A 20,224-nucleotide genomic window follows, 5' to 3' on the forward strand; every position below is an offset into this window, starting at 1 on the left:
AGTCTGCTCTGCAGTGCTGGGCGCCCCCGGAGGTAGGACATTGTGTGGTATATTCTACTACAGGACACGACCCCTCTCAGTCTGCACTGCAGTGCTGGGCCCCGCCGTAGGTAGGACATTGTGTGGTATATTCTACTACAGGACACAACCCCTTCCCAGTCTGCACTGCAGTGCTGGGCCCTCCGGAGGTACAGGTACTTACACATACACTGTTTGAGAGAGGGTATGCCTTACATTCACATTGTTCTTTTGTGTTGCCATCGGAATGTGTGAGTACAAGCCACCTTGCTCTTCTCACGACGATAGGTACTGGCCGGGCCGTGGCTCAGGCCAGGCAGGGCACGCCGAACCAAAGCGCCCACCTATTGTACACACTGTATTATATTAGTCGGTCGTACAGGGTTCTTTCATTTGTGTCGAGTATCTTTACATCCGAATGCGATTGAAATATATTTTTGTTTTGCTCCAAGCTAGACGTGATTTGCTAAATTGCCTGCAGATCTGCCTGATTGGTGTATTTTTCGTTTAGCATCCTCAGTCTGCTGTACTTGTCCGATGTCTTTCCTGACAACACTCAGTATTGTGGTGTATTTCCTGACTAACCACTGTCTGTTTGTTGTATGCATCTAGAGAGCTCCCCGTTGCCTGATGCATTTCTCAGGAGAGGGGAGTGGGGCATTCTCCACTAACTCCGCATGGCTGATGAGTTGGTGTCGGAGTCGGAGTCGGAGTCGACAGCTCTGACCGGAGTCGGGGTTGATTTTGGCAACCGGAGCCAGAATCAGAGTCGGTGTTGAAGTCGGAATCATCGAAAATCCATCGACTCCGCAGCGGCCTGCTCAGGAGGCTCAATTGGTGTATTTTTGAGTAACTTTCCGTGGTGTATTTTATTCGGAGTGGTGTATTTTTCAGTAACCCTTCCGTGGTGTATTTCCCAGGAGACGGAGTGGTGTATTCTTTCAGTAACCATCCGTGGTGTATTTCCCGGATACTGAGCGGTGTATTTTTTCAGTAACCTTCCGTGGTGTATTTCCCAGGAGGCTGAGTGGTGTATTTTTTTCAGTAACCATCCGTGGTGTATTTCCCAGGAGGCTGAGTGGTGTATTTTTTTCAGTAACCTTCCGTGGTGTATTTCCCAGGAGACGGAGTGGGTACTGTACGTGTTCAACGCGGGTGCCGGCGGGGACGGCACTCCGAGCTCGGAGGTGGTCCCCCTGCCGCCTCTGGTGCGGGATATGCTATCGAACACCGAACAACGGCCAGAGTACTACAGACAGGTGAGAAATATAGCTCAGAGGTAGAGCATTGGAGCGCTAATCCAAAGGCCCGGGCTCGAATCCCCGTACTTAAATCTTTAACGAGCTTGCAAAAGATGACTGATGTCATCACTGTCAACCGTGGAAGCCGTATGGCTACCCATCTACGCTGGACTACGAAAAACATCATCTCACGCTCTCAGTCCCAGCGGATAAAAACAACACCTAAGAATATCACAGACAGGTGGAAAATGCACTACAGCTGGAGGAAAATACACTACTTGAGCGTCGGTACTGTTTGCACTTATGCAAAATTGCTGGTAGAGCTTGTCTTTGACCATGAGTCTGTATATGAAAAGTGTCTGATCATCTTGCAGAGGAGTGACAATTTTCTCCGCCTGTCTCCGGGGTGCCGGCTATCGCCAATAACACGATTGAACCAAAAAAACCGCCAAATGCACGCTGTATCTGTAATACCGCGGCTATTGTATGTAACTATATAACGGAACGGCGCCGGCTGCCGGTCTGCTCAGTCACCGAGGCCCCCCCCCCCCCCACAGCGGGCCATATACGCCCAGTCGGTGTTCATGATCCAGCGCAACATGGAGCTCCTCAACCTGCGGGAGCGGGCGCGACACGTGCACATGTGAGTCCGGCGCCCCCGGCTGTGGGGATAGCGGTGGCGCGCGCTTTTGGTTTGGTGAACATCAGCTAAACTATTGTCGCTACAAGGTGTTTGTATCTGAGGCAGTCGACCACCACTGGGTGGATATGGGTAAAATGAATTTAGCACGACGTTATTCAAGCATCCGAACGATAGGAACATTTCATAGGGGTCACGCAGTGACTAAACGGACAAGGAATTTTTGAATCATATCTATCTATCATTTCTGTCTTTTAATAGTTTATAGTGTGGAACAATATGTTCTGTTCATGTGGCTTTAAGAAGCACACTCACCCCGGTATGTAAGTATTCTGTTTCTCTGCCCCTGCACTTGGCCTATGTCCCCACAGATTATGTCTTGCTCGTCTCCTTGACCTCATGTCTCCTTTACAGGCGCCCCTAACCCACTTTCTCCTTATTCGTTTTCATGGCATACCTGTATGACGCAACTCCTGAAAATTCATGTCTTATGGATGGATTTTAGCAAATATACATACATACATACATGCATACAGGATATCTCTGGCGCTGTCTCTGTCCCGTCTCCCGTATAGTCTCCCTGACCCCCTGTCTCTCTCCCTCAGGATGTCTCTGGCAATGTCTCTGTCCTGTCTCTCCCGTATAGTCTCCCTGACCCCCTGTCTCTCTCCCTCAGGATGTCTCTGGCAATGTCTCTGTCCCGTCTCCCGTATAGTCTCCCTGACCCCCTGTCTCCCCCGCAGGATGTCTCTGGCGATGTCTCTGTCCCGTCTCTCCCGTCTCTCGGAGCGCCTCGTCTCCGATCTCTCCCGTCTCCAGGCGGCAACGGACCTGTTCCTCGCCTCTCTGGCCTGTGACGAGGACAGTTACCTCAAACAGGCGGCAGCCGGAGGAGTCAGTGAGTGAGGGGTCGCGGGTTCGAGACCCGCCCCCGACAACGGGTTTTGACGATCTGTGCGGAAAGTTGTCTTATTCACATCTGCGTGAATTTGTGTTCGATTGATGTATGATGTTATGCATGCTTGCCTATTGAAACGCTGAAGTTCTGGATAAAATGGTTTCATTCGTTGCAGGTCATCTGTCTTGAATAAGCCATCATATTACAATGATATTGCCGCTACCTCTCTACGCTCAAACCTTTGCATTTACGCATTATCCTTACCAGTAAAACGCCTTTTGGGCGAAGAACGAGCGAGCGAGATAGTGAGCCCTGCACGCGCGGAAGGGCGAGAGGGTACTTCCAACGGGCTTGCGCAAAGCACCCTTCTAACCGGTCGCTAGCGGTGTACCAAATTTGAACGCAATCGGCCCAGCCGTTCCTGAGATCTGGAAGCGGCATTCTGCACGTGCGCACGTGCAAACGGGGTCCAAACTGACTTTTGCACGGCACCCTACTAACCGGTCTCCAACCGTGTACCAAATTTGAGCGCAATCGGCCCAGCCGTTCTCGAGATCTGGAAGCGCCTCCTGCACGTGCGCACGTGCAGTAGCACCTTAACCGCAACACATGGGAATGCATTGCCTGGTGGGTGCCTACCTGTATGCCAAGTTTCAGCGAAATCGCCTGAGTAATTACCGAGTTATTAAAATGGGAACAAATTTGACACCTCTTATTGTTGTATTTTGCACGTGCACTGGGGGTGACCCACATGCATCGAGAGTATCCTATTTTTGGTAGAAAGGATGCAGCTACCCTATAAAAATTGCCGCAAGTCAATCGCCCAAGCGGCTGCTGAGATATGAGCCTCTCAAAATCACTACTTTTGCAAAACAGCTTGAACACCCTTGACTTTTCACGTGGCACGTGCCACGACGGTCACTGAGATGCATCAAAAGTGGTCAATTACGGGGTAGAAGGGATGGGGCTACCCAGCAAAAAAGACCGCAGGCCAATCGGTCCAGCGGTTGCTGAGATATAAGCCTCTCAAAAGCGTTACAGGCCGGACAGGGCCGGGCCGGGCCGCTCATACTGAGATTTTTCCGTTATATTGAAAAGACTCGCTTCGCTCGCTGCGCTCGCTCGCTCGTAATTATCTTCTTCGACTCTGATTCCGGCATCTAATTCTCTTGATTTGTCCTTCAAAACTCCCTCGCATGGCGTCCGTCCATGACCCTGCCTCCATTACAATTGTCAATCTCCCATAATTTCACCTCTGATCCCATGACCCCCTCTACCCCAGTCCCTGATGACGCTACTCCCCTGCAGCTTCTGATGACGCCCCGCTCCCATCCTCTGATGACGCTCCCCTTCCCTTCTTATGACTGCCCCCTCCCCCGCAGCCTCTAATGACGCCCCCTCCCCCGCACTCTCTGATGACGCCCCCCGCAGACTCTGATGACGCCTATCTCCCCTCTGATGACGCCTTTCCTCTCCCCGTCTGACGCCCCTTGCAGCCTCTGCTGACGCCCCCTTCCCCCTTCCAAGCCTCTGATGACGCCCCCCCCCTCCCCCGCACCCTCTGATGACCCCCCCCCCCCCGGCAGCCTCTGATGACTCTCCCCCCTCCCCCTGCAGCCTCTGATGACGCGTACCGCCGTTGGCGGGAGGCCGGCGACCACGTCCGTCGTCGGCTCGAGCAGCACCGCCAGAAGGCCCAGCAGTTGACGGCGCAGATCACAGAGGTCCGACGGCAGGGCGCAGAGCTGCAGAGGCTCCCCGACGGCCAGCACAAGCCCGACGACCTCCGAGTCTTGTGAGTAGAGCCGGGGGATTTGAGGACACAAACCCGACGAGTTGAAGGGTTTTGTGAGTAGAGCCGGGGGATTTGGGGACACAGACCCGACGAGTTGAGTAGTGATTATGTTGTAAGTAGAGCCGAGGGATTTGGGGACACAAACCTGACGACCTGAGGGTCTGGTGAGTAGAGCCGGGGGATTTAGGGACATAAACCCGACGACCTGAGGGTCTGGTGAGTAGAGCTGGGGGATTTGGGGGCACAAGCCCAAGGAGCTAAAGGTCTTGTCATTTTGAGTAGAGTGGAGGACTATGGGGACACAGGCCCGACGGGCTGAGGGTCTTGTGACTTGTGAGTAGAGTGGGGGGATTTGGGGACACAAGCCCGACGAGCCGAGGGTCTTGTGAGTAGAGAGAGGGGGGATTTGGGGACACAGACCCGACGACCTCAGAGTCTTGTGAGTAGAGTGGGGGATTTGGGGACACAAACCCGACGACCTCAGAGTCTTGTGAGTAGAGAGAGCACAGGTCCGACGAGCTCAAGGTGTTGTAAGTAGAGTCGGGGGATTTAGGGGCACAAACCGGACGGCCTCCGCGTCTTTTGAGTAGAGCCGGGGGTGGGGGGTGGGGGGGGGACACAGGCCCGACGATCTGAGTAGTGATTATGTTGTAAGTAGAGCCGAGGGATTTGGGGACACAGACCCGACGACCTGTGGGTCTTGTGAGTAGAGAGGGGGGATTTGGGGATACACGCCCGACGACCTCAGAGTGTTGTGAGTAGAGTAGGGGGATTTGGAGACACACGCCCGACGACCTCCGAGTCTTGTGAGTAGAGAGGGGGGATTTGGGGACACAAGCCCGACGAGTCAAAGGGTGTTGTCAGTAGAGTGGGGGACTTTGGGGACACAAGCCCAACGAGCTAAAGGTCTTGTCATTGTGAGTAGAGTGGGGAAATTTGGGGACACAGGTCCGACGAGCTCAGGGTGTTGTGAGTAGAGTAGGGGGATTTGGAGACACACGCCCGACGACCTCCGGGTCCTTATAGAAGAGAGGGAGATTTGGGGACACAAACCGATGACCTCAGCTAACACCTCTGACCTCCGTTGACCCTGTCTGTACTCCCTGCTGACCCTCACTGATTGACCTCTCTCTGACCTCCGCCCCCCCCCCCCCCCAGCTACAACAAGGCGTGTCTGGCTTACGACAGCCACCGGCGCCGACCGAAGGAACAGCGCAGCCGCTGCTCCAGCAATCTGGACATGATACGGATCGTGGCCAAGTTCCTGGTACACCGCGATCAGCCCTTCAAATACGTCCACCAGGCCGTGTGGTGAGCGGGGGATTATACTGCAGAGGTGGGGAATATACTACAGTGGTAGGAGGATTACACTGCAGAGGGGTGTGGTGAGTGGGGAAATACACTACAGGGCAGTGTAGATAGTGGGGGGAATACACCGTGATCAGCCGTTCAAATACTACACCAGGCCGTGTGGTGAGTGGGGGATTATACTGCAGAGGTGGAGAATATGCTACAGTGGTAGGGGAGTATACTACAGAGGTAGGGGAATATACTACAGAGGGGTGTGAGAAGGTACTACAGGTGGGTGGGGTAATATACTACCGCGGTGCGCGCATAAGAGAGTGTAGTGGGGGCCGGGGAATATCCTACAGAGGGGCTGATCAGTTAGAGGAATATACCACAGTGCTGTATGTTTAGTGTGGGAATACACTACAGAGGAGTGTGGTCTATCATGGAGGAATACACTAAGGAATGGTGTGTGGAAATGTGCTACAGAGTGGCCTGGGGAATACACTATAAAAGCTGACACCATCTGTACCCCGTCTGTACCCCCAGTGACCAGCAGAAGGTGGAGAGGTACGCCCTAACCCTGTTCCAGCCTGTGACACCCTCTGTACCCCGTCTGTACCCCCAAAGACCAGCAGAAGGTGGAGAGGTACGCCCTGGCCCTGTTCCAGCCTGTGACACCCTCTGTACCCCGTCTGTACCCCCAGTGACCAGCAGAAGGTGGAGAGGTACGCCCTGACCCTGTTCCAGCCTCTGACACCCCTTGTACCCCCTCTGTACCCCGTCTGTACCCCCAGTGACCAGCAGAAGGTGGAGAGGTACGGCTCTCCAGTAAAAGTCTTGTTGGTTTTGCTTTTTCGGACATATCTGGTCCTATGTAATGTTCAAATGCATAAGTATCAACCCGAATTATGTGTATGCACATTTACCACGAGACTGTGAAATTGCATCGTTGTATGCCAAATACTTTCCGAGATAATCACCAAATACCTCATTTTCTGCCGTTTGGGGTATTCTGGCCGCAATCTTCCTGGGATCGCCTATGACATTAGTAGAGCCATCTAACGAGAGGAGCGCGGAAACACAGAATCATGAATGAATCGAGCGCGTAGTAAACGGTGTATGAAAGGGAGACTCGGCAGAGGCTATCCGGGTAGCCGGCGCGCGGCGCGCCCTTAGGCATCGGCCGACCCTTCGGACCGCGTGGGGTCAGAGGTCGCGCTCGGGAAGTCTCGGCTCTGGGTTTTAGCGCTGTGCAGTCAGGAAGGGAGGATAGGATAGCGCTAGCCCGACTGACTACTGTGAATAGTATCTCGGCTGATTCGTGTGGGGTGGAAGGGAGCACAGAACGGGATGGTGGCTAGTGGTGGATGATGGGATGGTGGTTAGGTTAGTGCGTACTGCGTAGAACGTAGCTGAACATGCATTGTTTTTTTTTCATGGCAAACAACATGCAGCATAATGTGCGGGATTATGCCAGAACTCACACAAAAAGGAAATAATATTTCGGCCGAGGAAGTGGATGAGTGCCGTGACAAAGCATGACGATGCTGCCAAAATCGGGATGCTTTTTTGCCCCCCCCCCCCCATTTTTTTTACCCCTAACATGCAGCGCTTGATCCGAACTTAGAGGTCCCCGACTGACCTTAGACCTTAAAATCGCACCCGTCCGGTGCGCCACCTTTTCTTCAGGGGCGCTCTTCTTGGTTGTATCTGTTCTTACCAATAACTAAAGCAAACCGAATGTATAATAAAAAAGGCATACCTCAAACACAGTTTTATTCACACCCGCTCGTGTGCATACTTGTTTTGACCTATAACTTCTCGCATCATAATATATCACTTCAGTGCTTAACCCTCAACGGAATTTTGGGTTTCCTACATATGCCCCGGCCGAGGGGGGGGGCGAATACGACCCCTCTCCGTCTTTTTGCCCCTAATTGAGCTAGCGCCTTGCGGATAAAACTGAGCGCGTGCGTCGTATGAGATGCAGCAACTGGTACCCGAGTTGAATGTCTCAGGTCAACCGATAAACTCTGAGGTCAGTACAAGTGCTCCAAGTCGCGGGATCGTTTTTTGGTAAACAACTTCACCATAAGTGGTTACAGAGCCAAGATCATGGCACCATCGACTGAGTTTTGCATGCTCAAGCGCGTCGAATAGTATACGCTTTGTTTTTGTTGAGGTCAATTTAATGTGTTCACATCAGGTCATGGTCAGGGCAGAGCCATTCAGGCCACGAAGCTGGCCCAAGGAGGTCATATCGCTTCTTCGATTCGGTAGGTCCTCACAAGTCCACTGGTGGCTTCCCGACTCGCTAGCTCAATTTGATCGGGACTTTTTGGTGAAAACTCCTGCAACAGGGTGTCCGGAAAGTCCTGGCGCTTTTCAACATTTTTGAAACAAATGCCTTTGGTCCATATATACTCAGCAATAGAACAAAACAATGACCAGGAACACCAAGCCACATGCTTCTGCTAAGTGCCCATTCATTGAAACCACCGTCTGTGCCGACGACGGTCTCGACGCAAGGGCGGAAACGCCTGCGGCTTTTGACGATGCAGGACAATTCCTATCCTCCCATGCTGTCATGATGCGAGTCTTCAGCGACTCCAGGCTGAGATGAGAGGTGGCCGAGAGCTTATTCTGCAAAACGCGTAGCATGCCTTAGTTGAACGGGTTAAGGCTGGGATAATAAGGTGGCCTAATCTCATTTCACCACGGCGATCTGGTCCGCCGAGCTCCTCTGTCAGTTTGGCTTGGACGGCAGCGGCGTTGTTGGAGGGCGCTCCGTGCTGTTAAAGTGCGAAATGACCCTTTCGTCGACAATCAAGGCGACGACCCTTCGGGCACGTCGCCTTGATTGTCGTGTCCACTGTCCAGGAACCCCTCGTGGACCAGCCTGTCAGCCATTTATGTAACCTTGACGAAAATGATGGAACATTTGTGCCCATCAGACCCCAGATTTTCTTCGATTGCCGCTGAAATGCTGCTTCAGTCTCAGCAGCTTTGGCATACCGTGGTCGTAACTGAGTGATAATATTTTCTAAGAAATTTCCGATCCGGAATGCACCTTTGCCTGCTCAACCGTTCGCCGGGAAACGCCGCATCGCGCTGCAACTCGCGCCTTGTTCAAGCCGCACCGGGCTCTCAGAGACAAGGCGCATCTTCGCCCATATACCTAGCACTGAAAACGATTCAACGTCATATTTACGCGACCCTTAGCTGAGCGGTGACCGAGGGTTCATATCTGCGGTGATTGGTTGAAAGTCCAATAATCACAGTGCGCGTTAGACGACGTCCAAAAGAGGCGCCAGAACTTTCCGGACACCCTGTTCGCGCACCGGGAGATCGCTCCGGTTTCGTTCATGCGGTCACCATTTCTCCCTAGTCTTAGAGACCAGCGGCTGGCGACCAGCTTGAAAACCCGCCGAGAAGCACGAGTGTGGCCGTATCATGACCACGGGTATCGCCATCATGTCGGTCTGTGTTTGTGTTAGGCACTTTTCGGAGCGATAAAAGAAGAAAGTAAATATACAGACTGAATAGTAGAAGTTATAACGCAAATACAAAATGTTTGCCTACTAAATTATGACATAAATTGAAATTTGTAAGATGCAATGTTAGCTTTTCAGAACAAAACAAGATGTAGGAAAAATACCTTGTTTGTGATCACCAGAAGCGAATTTTGCCGTAGGGAAACTGGTTAAAAACAGCTGAAAAGTGATAGCACGGATTGACTTCAGTTAACTTTCCGGAGTCGGAGTCGAGGCAGCTGGACCGACTCCGACTCCGACTCTGACTCCTGGCTGCTTGCCACGACTCCGGGCGACTCCGACTCCGACTCCGACTCTGACTCCGACTCCGACTCCGAAACCCTGCCTCCTACCCTCAGTTTTTCGCAAATAACTCGCGCAAAAAGCGGCTGATTGCGACGAAACTTTCAGTGCCCTCGAGTTAATGAATATTACGCCTACTCTATAATTTGTATGACCCTGACTCAAAAGACCTTTGACTTGTGACCTGTTTTCCAAGACCATGTTTGGCCGGAATCGCGAATCGCGTTTTGGCGTATTTCGAGTAGAGCGCGTTTTATTGTCTTTTTGTGGCTTTAAGCGATCAAACATGTGAAAGGATGTTGATCCCATGGATTCTAGTGGGCATCAAGGTCACGTGAAGGTCAGTCAGGTCACTGGCCTTTGATGACTTTTGTTCACTCTTTCGAGTTCTACATGTTTCTAAGGTAGATTTTGGAGTTGATTTCGCATTTAGAAACCGTTTGAACATTTAAGAAGTAGTTTTGGTTCCCTCGTAACATGTGACCTGACCTGACCTGACCCGACCTGGCCTAATTGCACGAAAACATCATCTGTGATAAAAAGTAACATGAAATTTGTGATCAGCACCCCGCAAAACCCTATAACAGCTTCACTTTACGAAGCTCTAACAGGTCCCGATTCTCCCGACTTTTGATTTATATTGACCTGTCAACCAATGACCTAGGACCTTAAAATTGGGTATCATCGGCCTCCTCTCGTCACGGGCGACACGCTCTTTTTCCGCGAAGCTCTAGCTCGATCAGGGGCTGAACGGCAAAGGGGTCTAACGGACCCTCCTCCCCCCCTTTACGATAGACGCTGGCAAAACACCAATATGGGCGAGGGTGAAAATACAGCTGCTGTCATAAAAATTCAGCTTGAATCAAAGGTCACGCTGGCCAAATTTCAGCTCTCGCAGCTATCAACAGTCAACACAAATAAACATGTGGACTGTGGAGGCGGCACCCACCTCCCCGCCCCCCCCCCCCTCTCCTCTCGGCCACTGCCAGCGAGGTTTTAAGCGTATCATACACGTTACAAAGCATCATATCAAGATGACACACCCCAGCAGCCATATGCACTGAACGAAAACTATTACCCACGCTAGCGTGGGTAAACTATTACCCACGCTAGTCTATCGGCACCATAGCATATGGCGAGACTGTCGTCAGCCACGGACGCACACTCGACCAACCCTCTGAGCCCGTTGACTGCGGGTGACCTTGACATGTCTAGCCTGATCGGCGGCCGGCCGCTGTCGTGCGGTCGTTACACGCGGAGGGGAGGGAGACACAAAGCTCTACGTTATAGCTGACCTCTGACCTTTCCCTGCGCCCTGGTCACTGACCCCGCTCCATGTCGCTGGACGGTGGCATGGCGGTGGAAACCGGTTCTAGCCTCTACACATGCCACCATTCTAACCCTCCCCTCCCCACGCTACTACGCGGCGTGGAGTACGCTCGTGCGTAACTGGGCGGAGCAAGGGGCCACGCGATACAGGGGCGGAACTGGTTGCCCTCCCGCTCGCCGAGCGACCAACGACTACTATGCACGTCAAACCCCTTGAGACCCCACTTTTTTGCGATAATTTTTAAATGCGTCAACTCTCGTTGACAATATTCTGGCAATGTGTGTTTCAGAACCTGCCGAAACTTTTATTACTAAGGTATTTTGACGCCAAACGATTATTAAAGGTACTTCTCATTCACTCGTAATGTTAAATTTCACGGAACGAATCTGCTGTTTGGGTAGAGGCTACGCGCTCATGGGGCGGAGCCACGTAATGACGTCAGCGCTAAGCTCCGCCCTACCCCTCCGGCGCTCCTTGCCCGGCGACCGGTCTCTCGCTCCATTCAGGCTTGATGGTGGGCGGTAGCTGGTAGCGGTAGCGGGCGCTGGTAGATGGCATTTAGAGCAGATGGCGCTGGTGGCGGGGCTCGAGTGTGGCCGAGCGCAAGCCTCTGCCCGGGCCTGAATTGACCTTAACATTACGAGTGAATGAGAAGTACCTTCCATAATCGTTTGGCGTCAAAATACCTTAGTAATAAAAGTTTCGGCAGGTTCTGAAACATACATTGCCAGAATATTGTCAACGAAAGTTGACGCATTTAAAAATTATCGCAAAAAAGTGGGGTCTCAAGGGGTTTGACGTTCATAGTAATACCCTGGAGAACCGTACGCCCTGGCCCTGTTCCAGCCGCTGACACCCCTGTACCCCCTCTGTACCCCGTCTGTACCCCCAGTGACCAGCAGAAGGTGGAGAGGTACGCCCTGAACACTCCCTGTACCCCCTCTGTACCCCGTCTGTACCCCCAGTGACCAGCAGAAGATGGAGAGGTACGCCCTGGCCCTGTTCCAGCCGCTGACACCCTTGTACCCCCTCTGTACCCCGTATGTACCCCCAGTGACCAGCAGAAGGTGGAGAGGTACGCCCTGGCCCTGTTCCAGCCGCTGACACCCTCTGTACCCCCTCTGTACCCCCAGTGACCAGCAGAAGGTGGAGAGGTACGCCCTGGCCCTGTTCCAGCCTGTGACACCCTCTGTACCCCATCTGTACCCCCAGCGACCAGCAGATGGTGGAGAGGTACGCCCTGGCCCTGTTCCAGCCGCCGACACCCTTGTACCCCCTCTGTACCCCGTCTGTACCCCCAGTGACCAGCAGAAGGTGGAGAGGTACGCCCTGGCCCTGTTCCAGCCGCTGACAGAGACGCTGGAGGGACTCCAGCGCGGCCTGGACATCGTCACTCGATTCCAGAAACAGCGCCAGGCCGAGATCTGGAACCTGATGCGGATCGTGGTAGGTTCTACTGCCCTACTGTAGGGGGTATAACAGCCTACCGTGGTAGGTTCTAAAGCCGTACTGTGGGAGTTTTCCAGTCGACCGTGGAGGATTTACAGCCTTTTGGGATTCAGACAGCCGTACTCTGTGGTTTTTGCAGCTGTACTGTGGGGGAGGGAGGGGCACCATAATGTGGAGAAGTTTACAGCTAAACGGTGGAGGTTTTACACTAGTCGTACTGTGGCCGGTTCATTTTATTTAGTCGTGCTAGCCCGCCAAGTGTCATTTCCACCAGTGACATTTTATTGTACCTTTGTGATGATCTACGGGCTTTCTTGTGTGTACTATTATCAATCACACGTCACTCACATGCATATTTGTCATTTTTTTCGATGATACCGCAGTGTAGCACCTGAAGTATCTCACTGCACTGTCCTGTTGATGACCAGCTGTCCTGCTAACGCCTGTGTCCCCTGCTGTCTGTTTCAGCTGCTGGGCCGGCTGGCGGCGGCCACCCCGGCGGTGGCGGACGGCGCCCCCGCCTTATCCGCCGCCCCCGCCCCCGCCCCCGCCCGGGCGGCGGGAGGTCAGTCGGTGGAGGAGCTGCTCACTACGGGACCTGACGGTGAGGACACTCTACGGATCAGGGCCTTATATAGGGGGTAGCGACACTGAGCGGTTTGTTTACAGCCAGTTTCGATCCCGATGACGCAAATGTGTCGTCACGAGACAAAACAATATGGCCACCTCTAATGAGAACCAAGTGCAATAAGTTCCCGGATGTAGACAGCACTGACGTCACCGGGATCGAAACCAATGGCATCAGTACTGGACCTATGGCGAAGCAAAGTAGTGACATCCCCCTGAAAACCTGTTTGGTGAGGACACTCTACGGAGCAGCTGGCTTTGCTGAGCTGCTCCTAAATCTGGAACACAGCTTTCAAGCGTGCAAATCGCGTCCCAGCACCTCGGCCCATTTGGAATACATGACATATGTTTTGTTTGCAACTGGTAGGGCACTAAGCTACGTGTCGGGAGCTGAAAATATGAAATGCATTCCAATTGGAGGTGCTGAGACGCGATATGCACGCTTGAAAGCTGTGTTCCAGCCACTAGGGTGGGGTAGTATTGGTAATGTGCCAAGACTCCTCCCGGTCCTCCCGGGGTCTAGCGTGGCCCTCTCTCGCCAGTTGCCAGCTGGCTTAATCTAGGAACGCGGGTCGCAACAAGCACTGCTTAGCGGGGCACACGGGCCCATAGCCACCCATTCATCCATTCGGACAAAGTTTCTAAAAAAAAAGACTGGATTTTTAACTGTAGTCACTAGCATTTGATCTTGGCTACACGATAAATACAATTTTGAATTTCGGTGTTCTCCTTTTAATTCGCTACTTTACTGTGACATTAATATTATTTCGTGACTGCGTATTGTTGTGTCGTGCTCAATTCACACCGTATAGTTCTGGAACCTCCTGATTGATTCTGAACCTCCTGATGCTGTTCCTATTGCGTGATACTTGGGCTTAATGTGGTGCTGACTCAGTTTTTGATGTTGTTGTTGTTTTTGTTGTTGTTGGGTTAGGCCCTTTCGGTCCAATTAGACCATTTCAGAGCCGGAAGGATGATAGGAATTAGGGGGAGACATTGGTCTGGACAGGCACCCTAGTAAGTCACCGGGGCTGAGCCCGTCCAGAGGACAGGCCACCCAGCCCCAAGGCACTCACTGCACCCGGCTACGGGGTGCGCTCCCTCGGGAGCAGCGGTGCCGCTCCAAGGGAGCAGCCCGCATAAGATAAAGGTGCCTGTCCAGCCCAGGGTGGGGGTTGCGGCGTGGAGAAGAAGGATTTCAGCATCCTGACGATGGAATCGACGGGACGGAGACCCTACAACCATATTTGTGGTACAATGGGTATTCTGCCAACGCTGTGATATCTGACGCTAACTCCACTCCTTATTTTCAGAGAACTCCAACCCCCGGTCCCAGGCCCCTGGCGGTATCTGTGATGGTATCTGGTCTCTGTATCCCCCACTGTCTGTGATGGTAATTGGTCTCTGTATCCCCCACAGAGAACTCCAACCCCCGATCCCCAGCCCCTGCCAGTACTGTCTGTGATGGTAACTGGTCTCTGTATCCCCCACAGAGAACTTTCAGCGGGGACATCTTTTGCCCTCTTTTTTTTTTCTTGTTCTAACTAACCAGACTTCCTCTTACCGACTGGTTGCTTATTCTGAGTTGTTTTCCGTTTCTTAGCAAGGAGTGCCGCGACTTTGCCACTTTTATTTTTTCTCTGGTGGTAAAATAAGGTTCTGTGAGTCGCTGGGCTGAGGGAGGGGGCACTCCTGGTCACCTATTAATGGGTGGCGATGTAGTTAGAAAAAAAAAACTCCAACCCCCGGTCCCCGGCCCCTGGCGGTGTGTCTGTGATGGTAACTGGCCTCTGTATCCCCCACAGAGAACTCCAACCCCCGGTCCCCGGCTCCTGCCAGTACTGTCTGTGATGGTAACTGGTCTCTGTATCCCCCACAGAGAACTCCAACCCCCGGTCCCCGGCTCCTGCCAGTACTGTTTGTGATGGTAACTGGTCTCTGTATCCCCCACAGAGAACTCCAACCCCCGGTCCCCGGCCCCAGTTGGTGTCTGTGATGGTAACTGGTCTCTGTATCCCCCACAGAGAACTCCAACCCCCGGTCCCCGGCCCCTGGCGGTGTGTCTGTGATGGTAACTGGTCTCTGTATCCCCCACAGAGAACTCCAACCCCCGGTCCCCGGCCCCTGGCGGTGTGTCTGTGATGGTAACTGGTCTCTGTATCCCCCACAGAGAACTCCAACCCCCGCTCCCCGGCCCCTGGCGGTGTGTCTGTGATGGTAACTGGTCTCTGTATCCCCCACAGAGAACTCCAACACCCGAACTCCGGCCCCTGGCGGTGTGTCTGTGATGGTAACTGGTCTCTGTATCCCCCACAGAGAACTCCAACCCCCGGCCCCTGGCGGTGTGTCTGTGATGGTAACTGGTCTCTGTATCCCCCACAGAGAACTCCAACCCCCGCTCCCCGGCCCCTGGCGGTGTGTCTGTGATGGTAACTGGTCTCTGTATCCCCCACAGAGAACTCCAACCCCCGTTCCCCGGCCCCTGGCGGTGTGTGTGTGATGGTAACTGGTCTCTGTATCCCCCACAGAGAACTCCAACCCCCGGTCCCCGGCTCCTGCCAGTACTGTTTGTGATGGTAACTGGTCTCTGTATCCCCCACAGAGAACTCCAACCCCCGTTCCCCGGCCCCTGGCGGTGTGTGTGTGATGGTAACTGGTCTCTGTATCCCCCACAGAGAACTCCAACCCCCGAACTCCGGCCCCTGGCGGTGTGTCTGTGATGGTAACTGGTCTCTGTATCCCCGACAGAGAACTCCAACCCCCGCTCCCCGGCCCCTGCCAGTACTGTTTGTGATGGTAACTGGTCTCTGTATCCCCCACAGAGAACTCCAACCCCCGGTCCCCGGCTCCTGCCAGTACTGTTTGTGATGGTAACTGGTCTCTGTATCCCCCACAGAGAACTCCAACCCCCGCTCCCCGGCCCCTGGCGGTGTGTCTGTGATGGTAACTGGTCTCTGTATCCCCCACAGAGAACTCCAACCCCCGCTCCCCGGCCCCTGGCGGTGTGTCTGTGATGGTAACTGGTCTCTGTATCCCCCACAGAGAACTCCAACACCCGAACTCCGGCCCCTGGCGGTGTGTCTGTGATGGTAACTGGTCTCTGTATCCCCCACAGAGAACTCCAACCCCCGAACTCCGGCCCCTGGCGGTGTGTCTGTGATGGTAACTGGTCTCTGTATCCCCCACAGAGAACTCCAACCCCCGGTCCCCGGCCCCTGGCGGTGTGTCTGTGATGGTAACTGGCCTCTGTATCCCCCACAGAGAACTCCAACCCCCGGTCCCCGGCCCCAGTTGGTGTCTGTGATGGTAACTGGTCTCTGTATCCCCCACAGAGAACTCCAACCCCCGGTCCCCGACCCCTGGCGGTGTGTCTGTGATGGTAACTGGTCTCTGTATCCCCCAGAGAACTCCAACCCCCGGTCCCCGGCCCCTGGCGGTGTGTCTGTGATGGTAACTGGCCTCTGTATCCCCCACAGAGAACTCCAACCCCCGCTCCCCGGCCCCTGGCGGTGTGTCTGTGATGGTAACTGGTCTCTGTATCCCCCACAGAGAACTCTAACCCCCGTTCCCCGGCCCCTGGCGGTGTGTGTGTGTGATGGTAACTGGTCTCTGTATCCCCCACAGAGAACTCCAACCCCCGCTCCCCGGCCCCTGCCAGTACTGTTTGTGATGGTAACTGGTCTCTGTATCCCCAACAGAGAACTCCAACCCCCGGTCCCCGGCTCCTGCCAGTACTGTTTGTGATGGTAACTGGTCTCTGTATCCCCCACAGAGAACTCCAACCCCAGGCTCCTGGCGGTGTGTCTGTGATGGTAACTGGTCTCTGTATCCCCCACAGAGAACTACAACCCCCAGTCCCCGGCCCCTGCCAGTACTGTTTGTGATGGTGACTGGTCTCTGTATCCCCCACAGAGAACTCCAACCCCCGGTCCCCGGCTCCTGCCAGTACTGTTTGTGATGGTAACTGGTCTCTGTATCCCCCACAGAGAACTCCAACCCCCGGTCCCCGGCTCCTGCCAGTACTGTTTGTGATGGTAACTGGTCTCTGTATCCCCCACAGAGAACTCCAACCCCAGGCTCCTGGCGGTGTGTCTGTGATGGTAACTGGTCTCTGTATCCCCCACAGAGAACTACAACCCCCAGTCCCCGGCCCCTGCCAGTACTGTTTGTGATGGTAACTGGTCTCTGTATCCCCCACAGAGAACTCCAACCCCCGGTCCCCGGCTCCTGCCAGTACTGTTTGTGATGGTAACTGGCCTCTGTATCCCCCACAGAGAACTCCAACCCCCGGCCCCTGCCAGTACTGTCTGTGATGGTAGGTAACTGGTCTCTGTATCCCCCACAGAGAACTCCAACCCCCGGCCCCTGGCGGTGTGTCTGTGATGGTAACTGGTCTCTGTATGCCCACAGAGAACTCCAACCCCCGGTCCCCGGCCCCTGCCAGTACTGTCTGTGATGGTAAATGGTCTCTCCCCCACAGAGAACTCCAACCCCCGCTCCCCGGCCCCTGGCGGTGTGTCTGTGATGGTAACTGGCCTCTGTATCCCCCACAGAGAACTCCAACCCCCGGTCCCCGGCTCCTGCCAGTACTGTTTGTGATGGTAACTGGTCTCTGTATCCCCCACAGAGAACTCCAACCCCCGGTCCCCGGCCCCTGGCGGTGTGTCTGTGATGGCAACTGGTCTCTCTATCCCCCACAGAGAACTCCAACCCCCGGCCCCCGGCCCCAGGCGGTGTCTGTGATGGTAACTGGTCTCTGTATCCCCCACAGAGAACTCCAACCCCCGGCCCCCGGCCCCAGGCGGTATCTCGGACGCGCTCTCGCTGTCCGGCCTGCTCGACTCGGCGACACTAGAGACATCTGACGCCGTCTCGGAGAACCTCAACCTGCACGCCGAGTGAGTGGCGGCGCCACCGGGCCGAGGGGCCGTTTTATATGACAGACAATAGGACGAAGCTAGGGATTAGGTGTCATCCACCAGGTCGAATTATTCTTCACTTACGTTTGGTGCCTGATATTCAGTAATTCTTACCGTATAGGAAATGCTTGACACCTAGATAATTATTTTTTGGGTAGTGATTTATAGTGAAGAATGATGACTTTGAGCTCTGTTTTCTTTCAAGCTGACACTATCATGCACTTTTAACCCTGCTTAAATAATTGCATTGGACAGTCATTACAGAACAGATAGTCATTACAGATTTCATGGAAAAGTAATTACAGAATGGGCTGTAAATCGCCATATATTTCATTCGCAGAATCAGCGAGCTGCTGCGGGCTGCCGACACCGTGCCGCCACCTGACGGCGAGAACATAGACTGGAGCTTCCTCAACTAGCCGCTGGCGGCGCTGCAGTCGCCGTGAGTGTCCGCTGCGGCCGACTATGAAAAACCAGGGTCAGTTCGGGTGGGCGACGACAGCCTCTTTTCGAGACTGTACGTACGCGTCTGTGTGGTGTCCGGGACTGTACCGCAGTCTGAGTGCCTTGTGTAAAATGATGCCGGCCAGTGCCATAATGATTATAATTATGGCCCCCTATGCAGTTTTAATGAGCGATAAATTTTGTTTAAGGCCATAGAGACTAGAGTGTTACGCGTGTGTGTAGGTGGATACAAGTCGAGCTCATGAGATCCTTGGGCTGGAAATGATGCTTTGCCGGCTGTTTTAGGTTAGACTGGTGATTGTGATATGGGCCGAGGCATTTCACAATACTTTTATTGATTTTAGTGTGCGATTTCCAGCTTTTGCGCGCTCGTTTATCCTTTAGATGATATTTTTACATAAGGTGGTCATAGTGATTGACTTCATTCAATGAATGATGACCGTCTACGGTATATCATGATTATTACCGCTCTTTTCGAGGTTTGTGACAGTCACTCGCCCTTTGCACAATGTTACTCTCTTTTTACCCTCAATTTTCATTTGAACAACATTTTGTGTGTGAGACCATAGAGATCTTATATGTATATAAGATATCTATGTGTGAGACAGCCGGTGCTGAAAATAATTTGTTCTTATTTTATGAGAAGTCACTCGGCTTATTTCATGCTAAGTTCAGATCGACCAATGCTCGTTTAAGCTGTTCATTCAAGGGTTTCGTTTGGCTTTTAATCGGAGGGGCTTCTCCAGTCTTGTTTACTGTAGCTTAGAGTAGCTCAGAAACTCACCATGTTTTTTCTAGTTGATTGCCCATGCTGTTTTTCGTGTTGCTGGTTGAGAGGTAACTGAAAGAATTGCCTTACACGCGATCAACGCATAACTGCACTTGAAGAACATTGCTCTATGAAAATGTTTGTCAAATCGAGATATGATAATGGATGAGAAATGAGATCGTTTTTAGTGGTGATTATAAGTGGATGAGCTCGACAATTCCATTTTAGTTTCGTGCTGCCATTGCGATACTTATTGCGGAAATATGATAAATGTTTCATGTTTCTTAGATATCCTAGGTTTGCTGGTTGTGTAAATGTCCATATCGTCTATCTAAATGACCATGCTTTCAATGTTTTTGTACGAAGAATATTTGTGATGTTTTTTTCGTGCTACAACATGATGTAATAATCGCCTTCCTGATTATGTTATGGCTATCAAATATCGAGGCTATATTATTACCGGCTTTCAGTTACCCAGTATATATTTGCTCCGCGCATTACGGTGCGCACACGTGCTTGTGTTACTTTCTGCTTTACGTTACGACGTAACGTTACGTTATATACGCTCTCGATCTTGATCCGCAATGGACGAACTAAAGCGAACGAATGAGCCATTTGGGCGGATGGCAATGAGTTTGAAATGACAGGATGACGTGGAAATGACTCTCAAATGACAGGTTGCGCTAGATTGGTAGGCTAGCTCTGACATTGTACAGGGTGTCCCATAAGTTCCTTCTCACCTAAATTTTTCTTTAAGAGGCTCTCTTATTTAAAGCCACGCTTAATTTATTTTGTAACTGAGCTTTTGGGGTTGCCATGGCAACTGTGAATGTGCTCCACGGTAACTAATTCGTCTAGACAAAATATTTTTTGCCAGTGAGTTCACTTCCTTTGGAGACGGCTTACGCCGCAACATAGAGGTCTCTGATTCGGGAACGTCTCGGTAT

At 52.8% G+C, this 20,224-nt stretch overlaps 1 protein-coding gene across 1 annotated transcript; it reads left to right on the forward strand.

The window, feature by feature from the left end:
* Positions 1–1,139: 1,139 nt before the first annotated feature.
* LOC122373946 (inhibitor of nuclear factor kappa-B kinase subunit beta-like) lies at positions 1,140–19,733 on the forward strand (the record flags this gene model as incomplete). Its single annotated transcript, XM_043352404.1, has 9 exons — positions 1,140–1,277; positions 1,817–1,902; positions 2,643–2,797; positions 4,415–4,592; positions 5,751–5,903; positions 12,350–12,494; positions 12,966–13,101; positions 17,896–18,022; positions 18,384–19,733. Coding segments are annotated over 9 exons (1,197 nt in total), but the record flags the coding sequence as incomplete, so codon positions are not given.
* Positions 19,734–20,224: the final 491 nt, after the last annotated feature.

Source organism: Amphibalanus amphitrite, unplaced genomic scaffold (genome assembly GCF_019059575.1).
Source record: "Amphibalanus amphitrite isolate SeventyFive unplaced genomic scaffold, NRLGWU_Aamphi_draft 001577F_arrow, whole genome shotgun sequence".
Classification (NCBI taxonomy): Eukaryota; Metazoa; Arthropoda; class Thecostraca; order Balanomorpha; family Balanidae; genus Amphibalanus; species Amphibalanus amphitrite.